We start from the raw sequence: 12,991 nt of genomic DNA, 5'->3' as shown, positions 1-12,991 counted from the left end.
AGGAATGTCTGGTGGGCATTGCTGAGTCCCCAGGCAAGGCTAAGCAACTTTCCTGGTGTGGCCTTGTGCAAGTGAATTATTGAATTGTAACTCCCTTGCTGGACAATGGCTGTTGATGGTTGTTCAACACCCACTCTGGCATTGGTTACCCCCCGGTTATTATCTTTGGGGAGTTAGTATCTGGGCGCTTTCCAAACCCACAGCATATTTTAGTGGCAACCATACAACACAATTATCATAACTTCATATGCATTAATGATATACAAATTTAGATGGAACAGTGGGTTTCTGCAGTTCATAACCTTTCCCATGATACCTCACATGACATGCTTTATATGCAATATCACAATTATATACAAATGATGAATATGTGGGTTACAGGGTGCTCCCCCAGGGTGTAGTGTGTCACAGTGTCTTTCTTTCAAGCCCTATTTTCTTTCATCCTAATTGGAAAGGCGGGAGGGCGGGACTTGAAGAGACCAAGTCTCTTGCATGAGGTAGGGGCCTTGGAAGCAAGGAGGAGTTTGAGTTTGATGTGCTACCACCGTTGAGAAAAGCCAGTGAAGTTGGTAAGAGAACCTACCTCCTCAGTTGCCCCTCCCCTGTTTGCTCAGAGGCATTTTCTACTTACTGCTGGTGTGTGCCAGGGGACCCTTCCCACTGTGAGAATTGTGGCCCGGGCCTCTCCCCAAGTCTTCAGATAATTTTCACTGCCTTTTCATACATGGGAAATGGTACAATCTATGTATAGTGTCATAGTGCATCTGTATGTGGTACAGTGAGGATTGATGGACACCACTTCCACACATTTTTATCCAGGAGGGAAATAGATATATCTCTATTAGTCTTATTTCGCCTTCAGTTACTCTAGTGTAAATCAGGAGCGTCTCTCCTCAATTCAACAGTTACACCAAGTAAATAAAAGAAAAATCAGGCCATATATTTAGAAAAATAGTGTATGGATTGTACACTGTATTACAGAACATGTTAATCTTGTGACTAAGCCAAAAATTAAACCTAGAACCAGCACAGCCTTTGTTTAAGATGAAAAGGTAAGATAACTGAATACACACCCGGTTAAGTCCCGCGGATAATATTATGATTCATTAACTAAGATCTGGCAATACAAGTCCAGGGTCAGGACGAATGCCAAACAACTTAATTGTCGGGACTTTTTCAGTCTTCCTGAACAGCCTTGTTCCGTCTTCCTGAAGTTAGACAGTTTTAAATAAATTACCCTCAAAGAAAAGAATTGCTGTATTTTTAAACAGCAACAGAAGTGAATCAACTGCTCAGCCAAGTACAAGACACCAAAGGTTAGTATTTAATCTAATCTACAATTTTAGGTGGAGGGAAAAATTCCAAAGTACATATGATTTACTGTTTTAAAAACAAACTCAGAGAGCTGCAGCACCATGACACAGGGAAATGAAATGGAGATTGAGATATTTCAGATGAAAAAAAGGTTTTGTGTAGGCTTTGCTCTAATTTCTTTTCACTTTGAGTTGCTTTATATACATCTAATACATTGTATGTGGGGTAAGTTGTTTTTCAGAAAACACTATGGAACATGGGCAACTTTTTCAGTGACTCAGGCCAAACAAACCAAAGAAATCCTGAATTGATTTCAGTCCTCACAACATCATTTTGTAACTCTCCCCCCCTCCCCCGTGATGTAGATAGATGTAGGCATGGTAGGAGTGTGTGATTTAGCATGTTGGTCTCCTGTCACACTTAGCATATGCCTTCCCTAGGCTAAAATATGTTTTTGACGTGTCACTAAGACATTTGTTAAAATCCTGGTGGTGAGCTGTGGAAAAGAACTTCAGGGGCTGAGCTCTTTTGCTTGGGAACACCAATCCTGCCTAGCATATGGGATTGCTTGCCCAAATGGTCACTTTGGCAGCTGTGGGATCCCCAGTCTCTTTGTTATTGGGGCAGGAGTAAGAAAGGGTTGTTATCCTGGTTATGTGAATCAAGGACAGTAGAACTGTACCTGGCATTTTATGACTGAGGGACTCACCCTCAACTAAGCAACACTTGCTAAGCAGCAGACATGGGTTCCACAGCCCAGTGAGTTGAGGAGTAGTAGTGGGGTTGTGTTCAGTATGGGCCCTTGCCTGAGGGGCTTAAATGCTATGCTGACCCTTCCTCTCTCCACTGTGTAATAATAGAGCTAATTTAGATTCAAGTAAGAGTTTTGTTACATGCTGCAGAGCTGAAATCACTGATACCTAGGTTTACACATTAGACCTACTCTGAGCTAGTGGTTCTGATGTAAGAAGGCTATCCAGGTGCATTAGCTGTGAGGCTCCCCTACTAAGTGATGAAATCACTGAAAGCTGGATGGGTTGGTTGGGGGGGCTGAAGACATATTGGTGAGTGGCTAGAAGAGAGGTGTGGCTGGCTGGTAAAGAGGCATGGCTAGCGGAGAGGACTGTAGCAGAACCCCACAGAGAGGTGTGGCAATCGGCCATTGAGGGCCTGGATAGCAGAGAGTATAAGGTGCCTCCATACCTCCCCCCCGTCCACCCATGCTGGGAGGTGAACTCTGCAGATGAACTTCTGAATTCTGGGGCTGCACTGACCAAGGACAGCATCTGTGAGTTGGGTGACTTTCGAGTTGCTGGACTTAAGACCCTGAGGGGAAAAGGACACTGCCAAACTTCCTTGAGGTGGGTCTTTTGCTCATGGCTTGTGTTATGAATCCTGTTTGTGGTGTTTCTCCAACATAATGCCACATTGTTTCCCTCCTTTATTAAAAGGCTTTTGCTACACTCAGACTCTGTGTTTGCGAGAGGGGAAGTATTGCCTCTTAGAGGCACATGGGGGGTGGTATGTAATTGTCCCAGGTCACTGGGCGGGGGCTCGAGCCAGTTTTTCACTGTGTTATTGAAAAGGAACCCCTAGATACCGAACCTGGCCCTTGTTGCTGCCAACTCTGACAGGCAGTACCGGGTTTACAATGCCATCATTGGTGCCATGGCGCCGGGCCCAGGCTCCAAAGAGGCCCTGGCCCAGCCCGCTCTTCTTGGGCTGCAGTCCAAGGCCCCACCAGCTCTTCTTCGCCCCCCGCCTCTGTCTCGCACCCAGTGGCAGCCAAGCTCCCCCCTTTCCCAACTGTTCTCTATCTCCTCCCCCAGCATGCTGCATTCCAACAAGCACCTAGGAACCCTAGTCATGGACCAGGACTCCATTAACCTAGGTGCTGTGCAAACACAAATAAAAAAGCTGGTTTCCTGCCCCCACGGGCATATATGCTAAGTAACCAAATTAAAGCTCTCTGTGAAATACAACAAAAACGCTGCTGTTTGACAAGTATTAGAAGTTCATGCTTAAAATCAATAATATGCTTAACATTATTAATAGATTCCATATTTTATGGTGCCATCACCACAGTGTATTCAGACATTTTCTGCATGTGTACTTAAATATTAATAGTTTAATATCTTTAGTCCTTTCTATGTTTGTATCCCAGATGGCCAATGAAGCGAGACCTTGCCCATGTGACATTGGAGACAGGTTTGAGTATGGGGGCCTTGGACACGAAGTGCAAGTTGAACACATCAAGGCGTATCTTTGCAAACCATCTGTCAGCACGGAAAAAGCTGTGATTGTGGTTCAAGATATATTTGGATGGCAACTCCCAAATACCAGATACATGGCTGATATGCTTGCAGCTAATGGATATATGTAAGCAATATTAATGTTTTCTTCCTAAAAAGACATTGTCAAAGTTGCTAGGCCAAAAATGTTCTCATTTTTTTTTAAGAGTACACATGTATGAAGAATTTCAAATACTTTGCTAGTATGTGTTTTTTCTAAAGACATATGTTATAATTTTAAAACAGTGCAAGTAGCTGATCACTAATGAGTAACCTTACAATTGGGGCTGTCAATTAATTGCAGTTAACTCATGCGATTAACTCAAAAAAATTAATCACGATTAATCATAGTTTTAATTGCACTATTAAACAGTAGAATACCAATTGAAATGTATTACAGTTGATGTTTTTCTACATTTTCAAATATATTGATTTCAATTACAACACAGTATACAAAGTTGACAGTACTCACTTTATATTATTATTTTTACTACAAATATTTGCACTGTAAAAATGGCAAACAAAAGAAATAGTATTTTTCAGTTCACCTCATACAAGTACTGTAGTGCAATCTCTTTATCAGTGGCTGGCAACCTGCGGCCTGCCAGGATAATCCCCTGGCAGGCTGCCAGACAGTTAGTTTACATTTGCACAGCCACCCGCAGCTCCCAGTGGCCGCGGTTCACCATTCCTGGCCAATGGGAGCTACGGGAAGCAGTGCAGGCTGCAGGGACATGCTGGCCGCCACTTCCCACAGCTGCCATTGGCTGGGAAGGGTGAACTGCAGCCACTGGGAGCTGTGGGCGGCCATGCAAATGTAAACAAACTGTCTGGTGGCCTGCCAGCAGATTACCCTGACAGGCTGCATGTGGCCTGTGGGCTGCAGGTTGCCCACCACTGCTCTTTATCATGTAAATGCAACTTACAAATTAGATTTTTTTTGTTAAATAACTGCATTCAAAAACAAAACAAGGTAAAACTTTAGAGCCTACAAGTCCACTCAGTCCTACTTCTTGTTCAGCCAGTTGTTAAGACAAACAAGTTTGTGTACATTTACTGTAGATAATGCTGCCAGCTTCTTATTTACAATGTCACCTGACAGTGAGAACAGGCATTCACATGGCACTTTTGAAGCTGACATTGCAAGGTATTTACGTGCCAGATATACTAAACATTCATATGCCCCTTTATGCTTCGGCCACCTTTCCAGAGGACATACTTCCATGCTGATGACGCTCGTTAAAAAAATAATGCATTAAATACATTTGTGACTAAACTCCTTGGGGGGAGAATTGTATGTCTTCTACTCGGTTTTACCCGCATTCTGCAATATATTTCATGTTATAGCAGTCTCAGATGATGACCCAGCACATGTTGTTTGTTTTAAGAACACTTTCATTGCAGATTTGACAAAACACAAAAAAGGTACCAATGTGAGATTTCTAAAGATAGCTACGTCACTCGACCAAAGGTTTTAGAGTCTGAAGTGCCTTCCAAAATCTGAGAGGGACAAGGTGTAGAGCATACTTTCAGAAGTCTTAAAAGAGCACCACTCAGATATGGAAACTACAGAACCCGACTACCAAAAAAGAAAATCAACTTTTCTGCTGATGGCATCTGACTCAGATGATGAAAATGAACAGGCATCAGTCCACACTGCTTTGGATGGTTATCGAGCAGAAGCATGGTGGTTGAAGCATGAAGAGATATATGACTCTTTAGTGCATCTGGTACATAAGTATCTTGTAACACCAGCTACAACAGTGCCATGCGAATGCGTGTTCTCACTTTCAGGTGACATTGTGAACAAGAAGCAGGCAGTATTTTCACCTGCAAATGTAAACAAACTTGTTTGTCTGAGCGATTGACTGAACAAGAAGTAGGACTGAGTAAACTTGTAGGCTCTAAAGTTTTACATTGTTTTATTTATGAATGCAGTTATTTTTTGAACATAATTCTACACTTGTAAGTTCAACTTTCATGATAGTACCTGTATTAGGTGAATTGAAAAATACTATTTCTTTTGTTTTTTACAGTGCAAATATATATAATAAATATAAAGTGAGCACTATACACTTTGTATTCTGTGTTGTAATTAAAATCAATATATTTGAAAATGTAGAAAATATCCAAAACTATTTAAATAAATGGTATTATATTATTAACAGTGCGATTAATCACAATTAATTTTTTAAAAGCATGCATCCGACGAAGTGGGTATTCACCCACGAAAGCTCATGCTCCAATACGTCTGTTAGTCTATAAGGTGCCACAGGATTCTTTGCTGCTTTTACAGATCCAGACTAACATGGCTACCCCTCTGATACTTGACACAATTAATTTTTTTAATCACCTGACAGCCCTACTTACAATAATTAGCCAGTGTGTAGATGCATAAAGAAGGAAAGAAGGAAAGCAAAAACAAACATCTGATTTTTCAAGTTTCTGAGATATTATTTAAAATATCGGTACTGTCTTGTAAACAGTCTTGTACTTGTTGGTCCCAATTAGCATTATTCATAATGGCAAAAGTCCTAGTGAAGAAAAATGCAATTTTGCCTAAGTATGAAGTGCTGACTCAAGCCCTATAAGAGTACTGTATTCAGAAATATAGTAAAAACATATAGTCATTCCCACACTATTAGGTTAACATTACTTAAAGCTCAAATTTATATTCTTGTGAATTGTAGAATATCTGCAAAACTGATCATCGGTTCTTAGGATATTTTAATAACAGTTGAGAGCTCATCAGATTCCTTAATTTAAAAAGTCTAATAGGTCAAAGTAAACTGCCATGCTCTGGAAGTTCTCTCAAATCGTTTTATTAGATGTAGACAAGTAATGGGAACAGATTTGTATAATAATTATGTGTGATCATCATGGAATAAATAGAATGAATGCACATTAAAATACAGGTTTCAGAGTAGCAGCCATGTTAGTCTGTATCCGCAAAAAGAACAGGAGTACTTGTGGCACCTTAGAGACTAACAAATTTATTTCAGCATAAGCTTTCGTGGGCTACAGCTCACTTCTTCGGATGTATAGAATGGAACACACAGACAGGAGATATTTATATATACATGCATACTTCCACCTTTTCATGTTCTCTGTATGTATAAATATCTTCTGTCTGTGTGTTCCATTCTATGCATCCGAAGAAGTGAGCTGTAGCCCACGAAAGCTTATGCTGAAATAAATTTGTTAGTTTCTAAGGTGCCACAAGTACTCCTGTGCTTTTTTCATTAAAATACACAGACTGTCCCATAATTATTCCTTATTGCTATTCCATGGACCTAAAATTGTTTTACTTTTTCATATAGAGCCATTTGCCCAGACTTCTTTGTGGGACAAAAACCTTGGGAACCTTCTGATGACTGGTCCACCTTTAATGACTGGCTGAAAACTCGAGATGCCAGCAAGGTAGACAGGTAAGATGCATATTTAGTAGACTGCATGTACACATGGCTTTCATTGATAGGAGATTTGCCCTAGTAAGGGCTTCAGGATCAAGTCCTAAAACATGATGGACCAGATGCAGCTTGGAGTCATAAAACACAAATCCCATGGAAATCTGTGGGTCAGATTAGTAATTATGTAAATGGTGGAGTCAATGGCAAAGTAGTGACATTTAGCAGGTGTGCAAAACAACTATAATTTATACATGTCAGGAGTGGAGATGAAGCCATCGAAGGTAAGGAGGCGGGAACCCTATCAAAAGGAGGCAAGATAAAGCAGGCTTCTCCTACTTTAACTTAGGTCACACTACCCTCATGCTTCCTAGGGTCACGAAAGACTACCAAGTTGATGTAACTTACATTTGTATTTCACACCCATGAAGTCCCAGATCAGTGTAAGTTACACTACTCTCCCACTCTACTAGTCACTTAAACTTGTTTTTTTTACCATTTACACCTAACTGCACTTCACCATTTACACCTATTAATTCACCTCTGAATTTCATTCAGCATTTTAAAAATTTATTGACTTCATGCAATGTTTACTTCCCTTGAAACAGTTCAAGCTATCATTTTTAATAATTTGATCATAAATGGTATTTTCTTAAAGGGGCTTCACTTAAATTTTATTAATGTTAATTGATAAGATAAGAAATCTGGTCCTTTGTATTTATAGAATCAATTAAAATTCTAACCACTAATATATGTAAAGTAAAAGATTGTTCTGATTGCACCTCATTACACATTCCATATGTTATTCATGCATTATGCTGTTTTATTCTCTAGGATGAACTAATTCCATTAAATATTCATGTATTTCATATAGTTGCCAACTCATGTTTCAAAACTGCAGTTTAAATTCCGGAGTTGTTTTAGAACATACTAAAAACCTAAACAAAATTAGAAATGACTATTTTATAAACCAATTGTATTTTCTTTTCAGTTTTCCAGGGAGTGCTATTAGATTCCTTAATTCACCTTTCTTTACATGTGTTAGGGAAGCTGATGTTGTCTTGAAGTATCTAAAGGAGCAATGCAGTTCAAAGAAGATCGGTGTCATTGGATTTTGCTGGGGTGGAACAGCTGTACATCACTTGATGCTGAAAAATCCTGAATTAAAAACTGGGGTGGCCATATATGGTAAGTTTAAAATGCATGTAAACTTGAGCTGACTCACAATATAGCATCTAGTTTAACTATTACTGATATAATCCATGGCAATTTAATTTATGTGCTGTGGATTATGGGAAAAGTTGGGAGAACTTCCTGGGGGCCTTAAAAGGTCATTTTGCTGCTCTGATTTCCTGGTCAGCCAAGTTAATTAATTATTTCCATATGATTATTTTTGTTGCTCTGTGGTCATCACTTGTGAATGTATGTCGAATTAATTGTCAGAGCACGCAGATCTTTTTCTGTGATTTTTTATTGTTCTTTAAATGTAAATAAATAGTAAAATACAAATACAATATAGACTGCCTAGTGATTTGCATTAATATTTCTGAATATATTTAAATTGAAATCAGACCTGTATATATAATTAAGAATGCTTATATGTATCTTTGTAGCTCTAGATCTATGAAGCTTTCATAACAGAAAAAAATGTGAAATCAACTTTGTATAGTCTGCTACAACATGCTGATTCTTATACCATTTCTAACTGATGATAAAGGCACATCACATTCAGCACAATTGTGTCTCAACCATCTGGTCTGTGTCAAAACTAGATCTGAAGACTTTTTCAGTGGGGCAAAATGCCAGGCACACACTGAAGGCTCAATGTAATATATACAATTTTCACAAAAGATTGACCCAAGCTGTTAAGTATGGATTTTGAACAGGACCTGAATCAGATGTTCCCACAGATCTTTGGGTTCAGTGTTGCAGTGTATGTCTACCCTGGCAAAAGCCAGGTGAGTAATTCCCCACCAGTGCAGCTCCAGCAGGGGTATTAATGATGGAAGTTGCAGGATAGCCATCCAAACCAAGGTTAGACAACACGGTAAAATGCTTGTCTACAACACAGGCTTGTCCATTGTTGTTACTAGTGGAACTGCACTGATGGGGAAAAATGTGTAATTTTTTTTGCCAGTGCAGGTCCAGGTAGACCAGTTATAGAGCTGGGCCAAGACACTGGATCTGGAGCCTCACTTCCCCAGAGTTGGAAGAGAGGAAGTTCAGATCCCATATCTCCATCTGTAACTTTCATGTTTTGATTTAGTGTTAACCATTTTAAATTGCTCACTATAAACATTTTAAATGTATTTAATTTTTCTAGGAGTAATCAAGTACTTTGAGGATAGATACAGTTTGCTCCACCCCACATTCTTCATTTTTGGTGAAAATGATGATTACATCCCTCTTGAACAAGTAAGTTCACTATCAAACACATTTATATCCTCATTGCTTTTTAAACATTTATTTCATATGATAACATTTTGTTAAGATAAATTAGAAAATTAATTAGTATCTTTTTTGCCTCTTAAAAAGGATATAAAAATGCCTGTTATTGTTCTCACAAATTGTTTAAAGGCATACTGTCAATGTTTCCCATCTCTAAATATAGATTTTATAAAATAAGGGGGTCATGGTAGAAGAGAGGCGAGGAGCCATAGACGGAGTCAAAAGGAAGGCATTCAGCAGGCTCAGGAGATGAAACCCTCCTTAATCAAAATGAGACTGCAAACAGTCAACATTAGGTCAACACCCTGAATTGGTGCAACAGGGGTCAACAGTTGCAGAGGGATAGCTCATTCCTAGGCTTTCCCTCTTCTTCCTGCTAGCTCATTCCTAGCTCCATCCCACAAAGGCCAAGAGAACCGCTCCTCTTCACTAGGCTTTCAAACAGTTTATGAACTCAAATCAGAGGGCAAAAAGCCCTGCAAACAGCTGGGGTCAGATCCTCCTCTGGCATAAGTCAGCATAGCTCTGATGAGGCTGAAGTGATTTATATCACTTGAGGATCTGGTCTCCAGGTTCTCTGTTTACCTCAGGGAAATCCATCCTCCATCAGGGCAGCCAGCTCTCTGTACCCTTCTTCGTTTTTATTCCTTATTCCCCTCCGAGTCATTCCCTCCTGCTGGAGCCCCCTCCCTTCAGGGGAGACATTTCTGGCAATTTTGCAGTTTTCCCTGGAAGGGAAAACTAACTAGTGTAGTTTCATTGACAAAGCTGAGAGATGTGCGAAAAGAAAACAGGGGCTGATTATGAACCCTGTAGTGAGGCAGAGTGGCCTCCCTCCGAGCCTGAGATCCAGGGACCACTACACTCCCCTTGGCAGGCAAAGCTGGGCCAACCCCCTGGTACCTGAAGCAGAGGGGAGTGGAAGAAAGTGTAGAAGGAGGGCCCAGCAGCTCAGTTTGGCTGGAGCCATGGAAGGAGGCAGACGTTTCCAACCAGCTGCAGAACTCCAGAGCTGAATCAACACTGTGCTGCACCCTTCCAGAGGAGACCAACCCATGATAGGAGTTGCCAGGACTGCTGTCAGCCCTGTATCCCGAGATGATGGAATACCCTGCACCTGGACTGGGGTAGGAAGCAGCCCAGAGAAACTAGACTTTTTAGTCCATTTTTGTCACTGGAGCATGAGTAAGCATGTTTCAGTTGGATCCCACTGACCCAGTGGCAGAACCCTCCACCACTGTTAGGGCTCTGGGCTGGGACCCAGTAGAGTAGGGTGGGTCCAGGTCCTTCTACCCACTGCTGCCAGCCCCACCCTGTTCTATCTGTGTTTTTCATCTAACGGCATTGTTAGTAACTAGACTAGGATGGCCAGACAGCAAGTGTGAAAAATCGGGATGGGGGTGAGGGGTAATAGGAGCCTATATAAGAAAAAGACCCCAAAATCAGGACCGTCCTTATAAAATCGGGACATCTGGTCACCCTAAATTAGACATAGATCTGGATTCCATGTAGGCTAAAGTTCAAGGCTTAAGCTTGGCTCAGGCTGTGGTTCAACAACACTAAAATACTGCAAGTTTTTTTTGTAACATTTCAGATCCATCTGAACCAGAACACTTATATAGGCACAGTGCTCAATATTTTCCAAATGGTAGTGGCATTCCGCTGTATGGTGCGGATGAAGGGCAGGGCCACCCGCAGCGGGGCCTCAGCTCCAATGATGTTGTTTTTTTTTAAAGTGTATAGAATCCCAGTAGGAGGGTGCTGAGTAGCCTCTGCAGGAGCCAAAAGGAAGACATGCTACAGGCTTGCATCCACTTTTAATTATTTTTTCCATTAAAAATCATAGGAGCAGGTTAGACTCACAAGCTTTGAATCTGTGCAACTTCCATCTGCCCAAACACAAATTCAGAGCAACTCCAGTTTTGTCCCATTTCTCGGTCCAGTCTCCACTGCTTGCTGTAGTGCTTGCTACCAACTGGGCTACTCCATGGTAGTAAGCCCCACATCATGAAACAAGTGTTTATATCTTTGCAGAGACCTTTGAAGATGCTATTCCACTTACCTATACATTTTGTGTAATTTTGTACAGTCATAGTTCAACTATGGTTTCTCCTCTTACTAGAAGAAAAGAGCCCATAAAAATACAATTGGGGTAACAAATCTAGTCTGGCCCAAGTGTGATATTACTAAAGAAGGCACTGAGATGAGGATACATCACATCTTTCAGGAAACTAAATAATGGGCAAGCTGAGAACTGGTAAAAATAATAGGTTAAATCAATGTCACTAATGGAAGGATGTTCTGTGTTACAGGTTACCTTACTGGAGCAGAAACTAAAACAACACTGTAAAGTTGATTACAGAGTTAAAATTTACCCTGGACAAACTCACGGTTTTGTACATCGCAAGAGAGAAGATATGAACCCTCAAGATAAACCTTACATTGAAGAAGCAAGAAAGGACATGCTCAACTGGCTAAATAAATACCTATAACAAAAGTATACTGCTAGATCTGTAAAACACAATCCAATAATTTGTTAGGCAGACTTTAGAGCACATTATAATTCTATTTTTGGAAAAAATAAAAATAATTTTAAATTTAATTAGAAGATTAAAAAAAGATAAATAGTTCATTATTTACTTTTCGGCAGTAACACTTTCTAACAATTTTTATTTGTATTTTTGAATGTCCTTTAATAAGTTGATGCCAAAATATTTTCAAGTGTATAACTCCTTAAATCTAGAAAAAAGTTTTGAAATCTGACCTACATATCTTAAGATTGTTATTATGTGCTTTGAGATATACCCCTATCTACGGGTGTCATAGATTTGTTCCCCACTTTGAACTTCACTGTCCAAAAGGTGGGGACCTGCATGTACCCTTCTAAGCTTAAATCCTAGCTTAGATTTGATAGCGCTGCCGCCAACCAAAAATATAGTGTTTTGGTACACTTTCCATTCCTCCCAAACCTTCCCTGGGAAATCAGGACAGGAACCCCTTGGTCAGCTAATCCCCAGGTGGAGACAGCTCCCAGACACAAACACTCTGGACAAAAACAGAGCAGTGACTTACACACTTAAAACAGTTTACAATAAACAATTTATTAAAACCTTAGAACAACTATACACCTAGGCAATTGTGCAATTATGAGCTCAATACTTAAATCCTTAACACTGTGTACACACTTAGTACTGGGTTAGGTAGGGGAAAAATAGGAGGCTAGATAAGCAAACTGCCAGAAATTAGAAAACAAATACTGCACTCCAGGCGCAGCTGACCAGCAGAGCAGACACCAGAAGCATGATGAGGTCCCAGGAACAGGTCCAAGGCGACAACGAAGACGACACGACACGAGCTAGCTATACCGGGAGGAGACCCTGGCCGAAAGGTTGATCAGGTCCTTCAGCTGACACGCAGATACTCCACACTACGAGCTAGACCGGGAGGAGACCCTGGCCAAAAGGTTGATCAGGCCCTTCAGCTGACACGCGGACACTCCACACAGATTTTGGGGGGAAATCTAGTTTTATA

The 12,991-nt window shown here is 40.6% G+C and overlaps 1 protein-coding gene across 2 annotated transcripts; it reads left to right on the top strand.

The window, feature by feature from the left end:
• The first annotated feature begins 1,149 nt into the window (after positions 1-1,149).
• On the top strand, positions 1,150-12,010 carry LOC120398619 (carboxymethylenebutenolidase homolog). Of its 2 annotated transcripts, none has more exons than XM_039526158.1 (6): positions 1,150-1,316; positions 3,479-3,693; positions 6,926-7,033; positions 8,058-8,200; positions 9,336-9,427; positions 11,773-12,010. In XM_039526158.1, exons 2-6 carry the CDS (start codon positions 3,479-3,481, stop codon positions 11,950-11,952), a joined length of 738 nt encoding a protein of 245 aa, XP_039382092.1. In that variant the 5' UTR covers positions 1,150-1,316; the 3' UTR covers positions 11,953-12,010. The 2 variants fall into 2 exon arrangements, with proteins under 2 accessions (XP_039382092.1, XP_039382093.1); XM_039526159.1 differs by lacking the exon at positions 1,150-1,316 and adding an exon at positions 2,370-2,675.
• Positions 12,011-12,991: the final 981 nt, after the last annotated feature.

Source organism: Mauremys reevesii, linkage group 2, assembly GCF_016161935.1.
Source record: "Mauremys reevesii isolate NIE-2019 linkage group 2, ASM1616193v1, whole genome shotgun sequence".
NCBI classification, from domain to species: domain Eukaryota; kingdom Metazoa; phylum Chordata; order Testudines; family Geoemydidae; genus Mauremys; species Mauremys reevesii.
The sequence above is the reverse complement of the archived record's forward strand: the minus strand, read 5'-3'. Positions and strand labels throughout refer to the sequence as shown.

Excerpts from the sequence above, each read along its gene's own strand:
- LOC120398619 (XM_039526158.1), top strand. The coding sequence starts at position 3,479 with ATGGCCAATGAAGCGAGACCTTGCCCATGTGACATTGGAGACAGGTTT. Across the intron at positions 7,034-8,057 it reads GATGCCAGCAAGGTAGACAG|GGAAGCTGATGTTGTCTTGA; the intron begins GTAAGATGCATA and ends TACATGTGTTAG. Across the intron at positions 9,428-11,772 it reads ATTACATCCCTCTTGAACAA|GTTACCTTACTGGAGCAGAA; the intron begins GTAAGTTCACTA and ends TCTGTGTTACAG.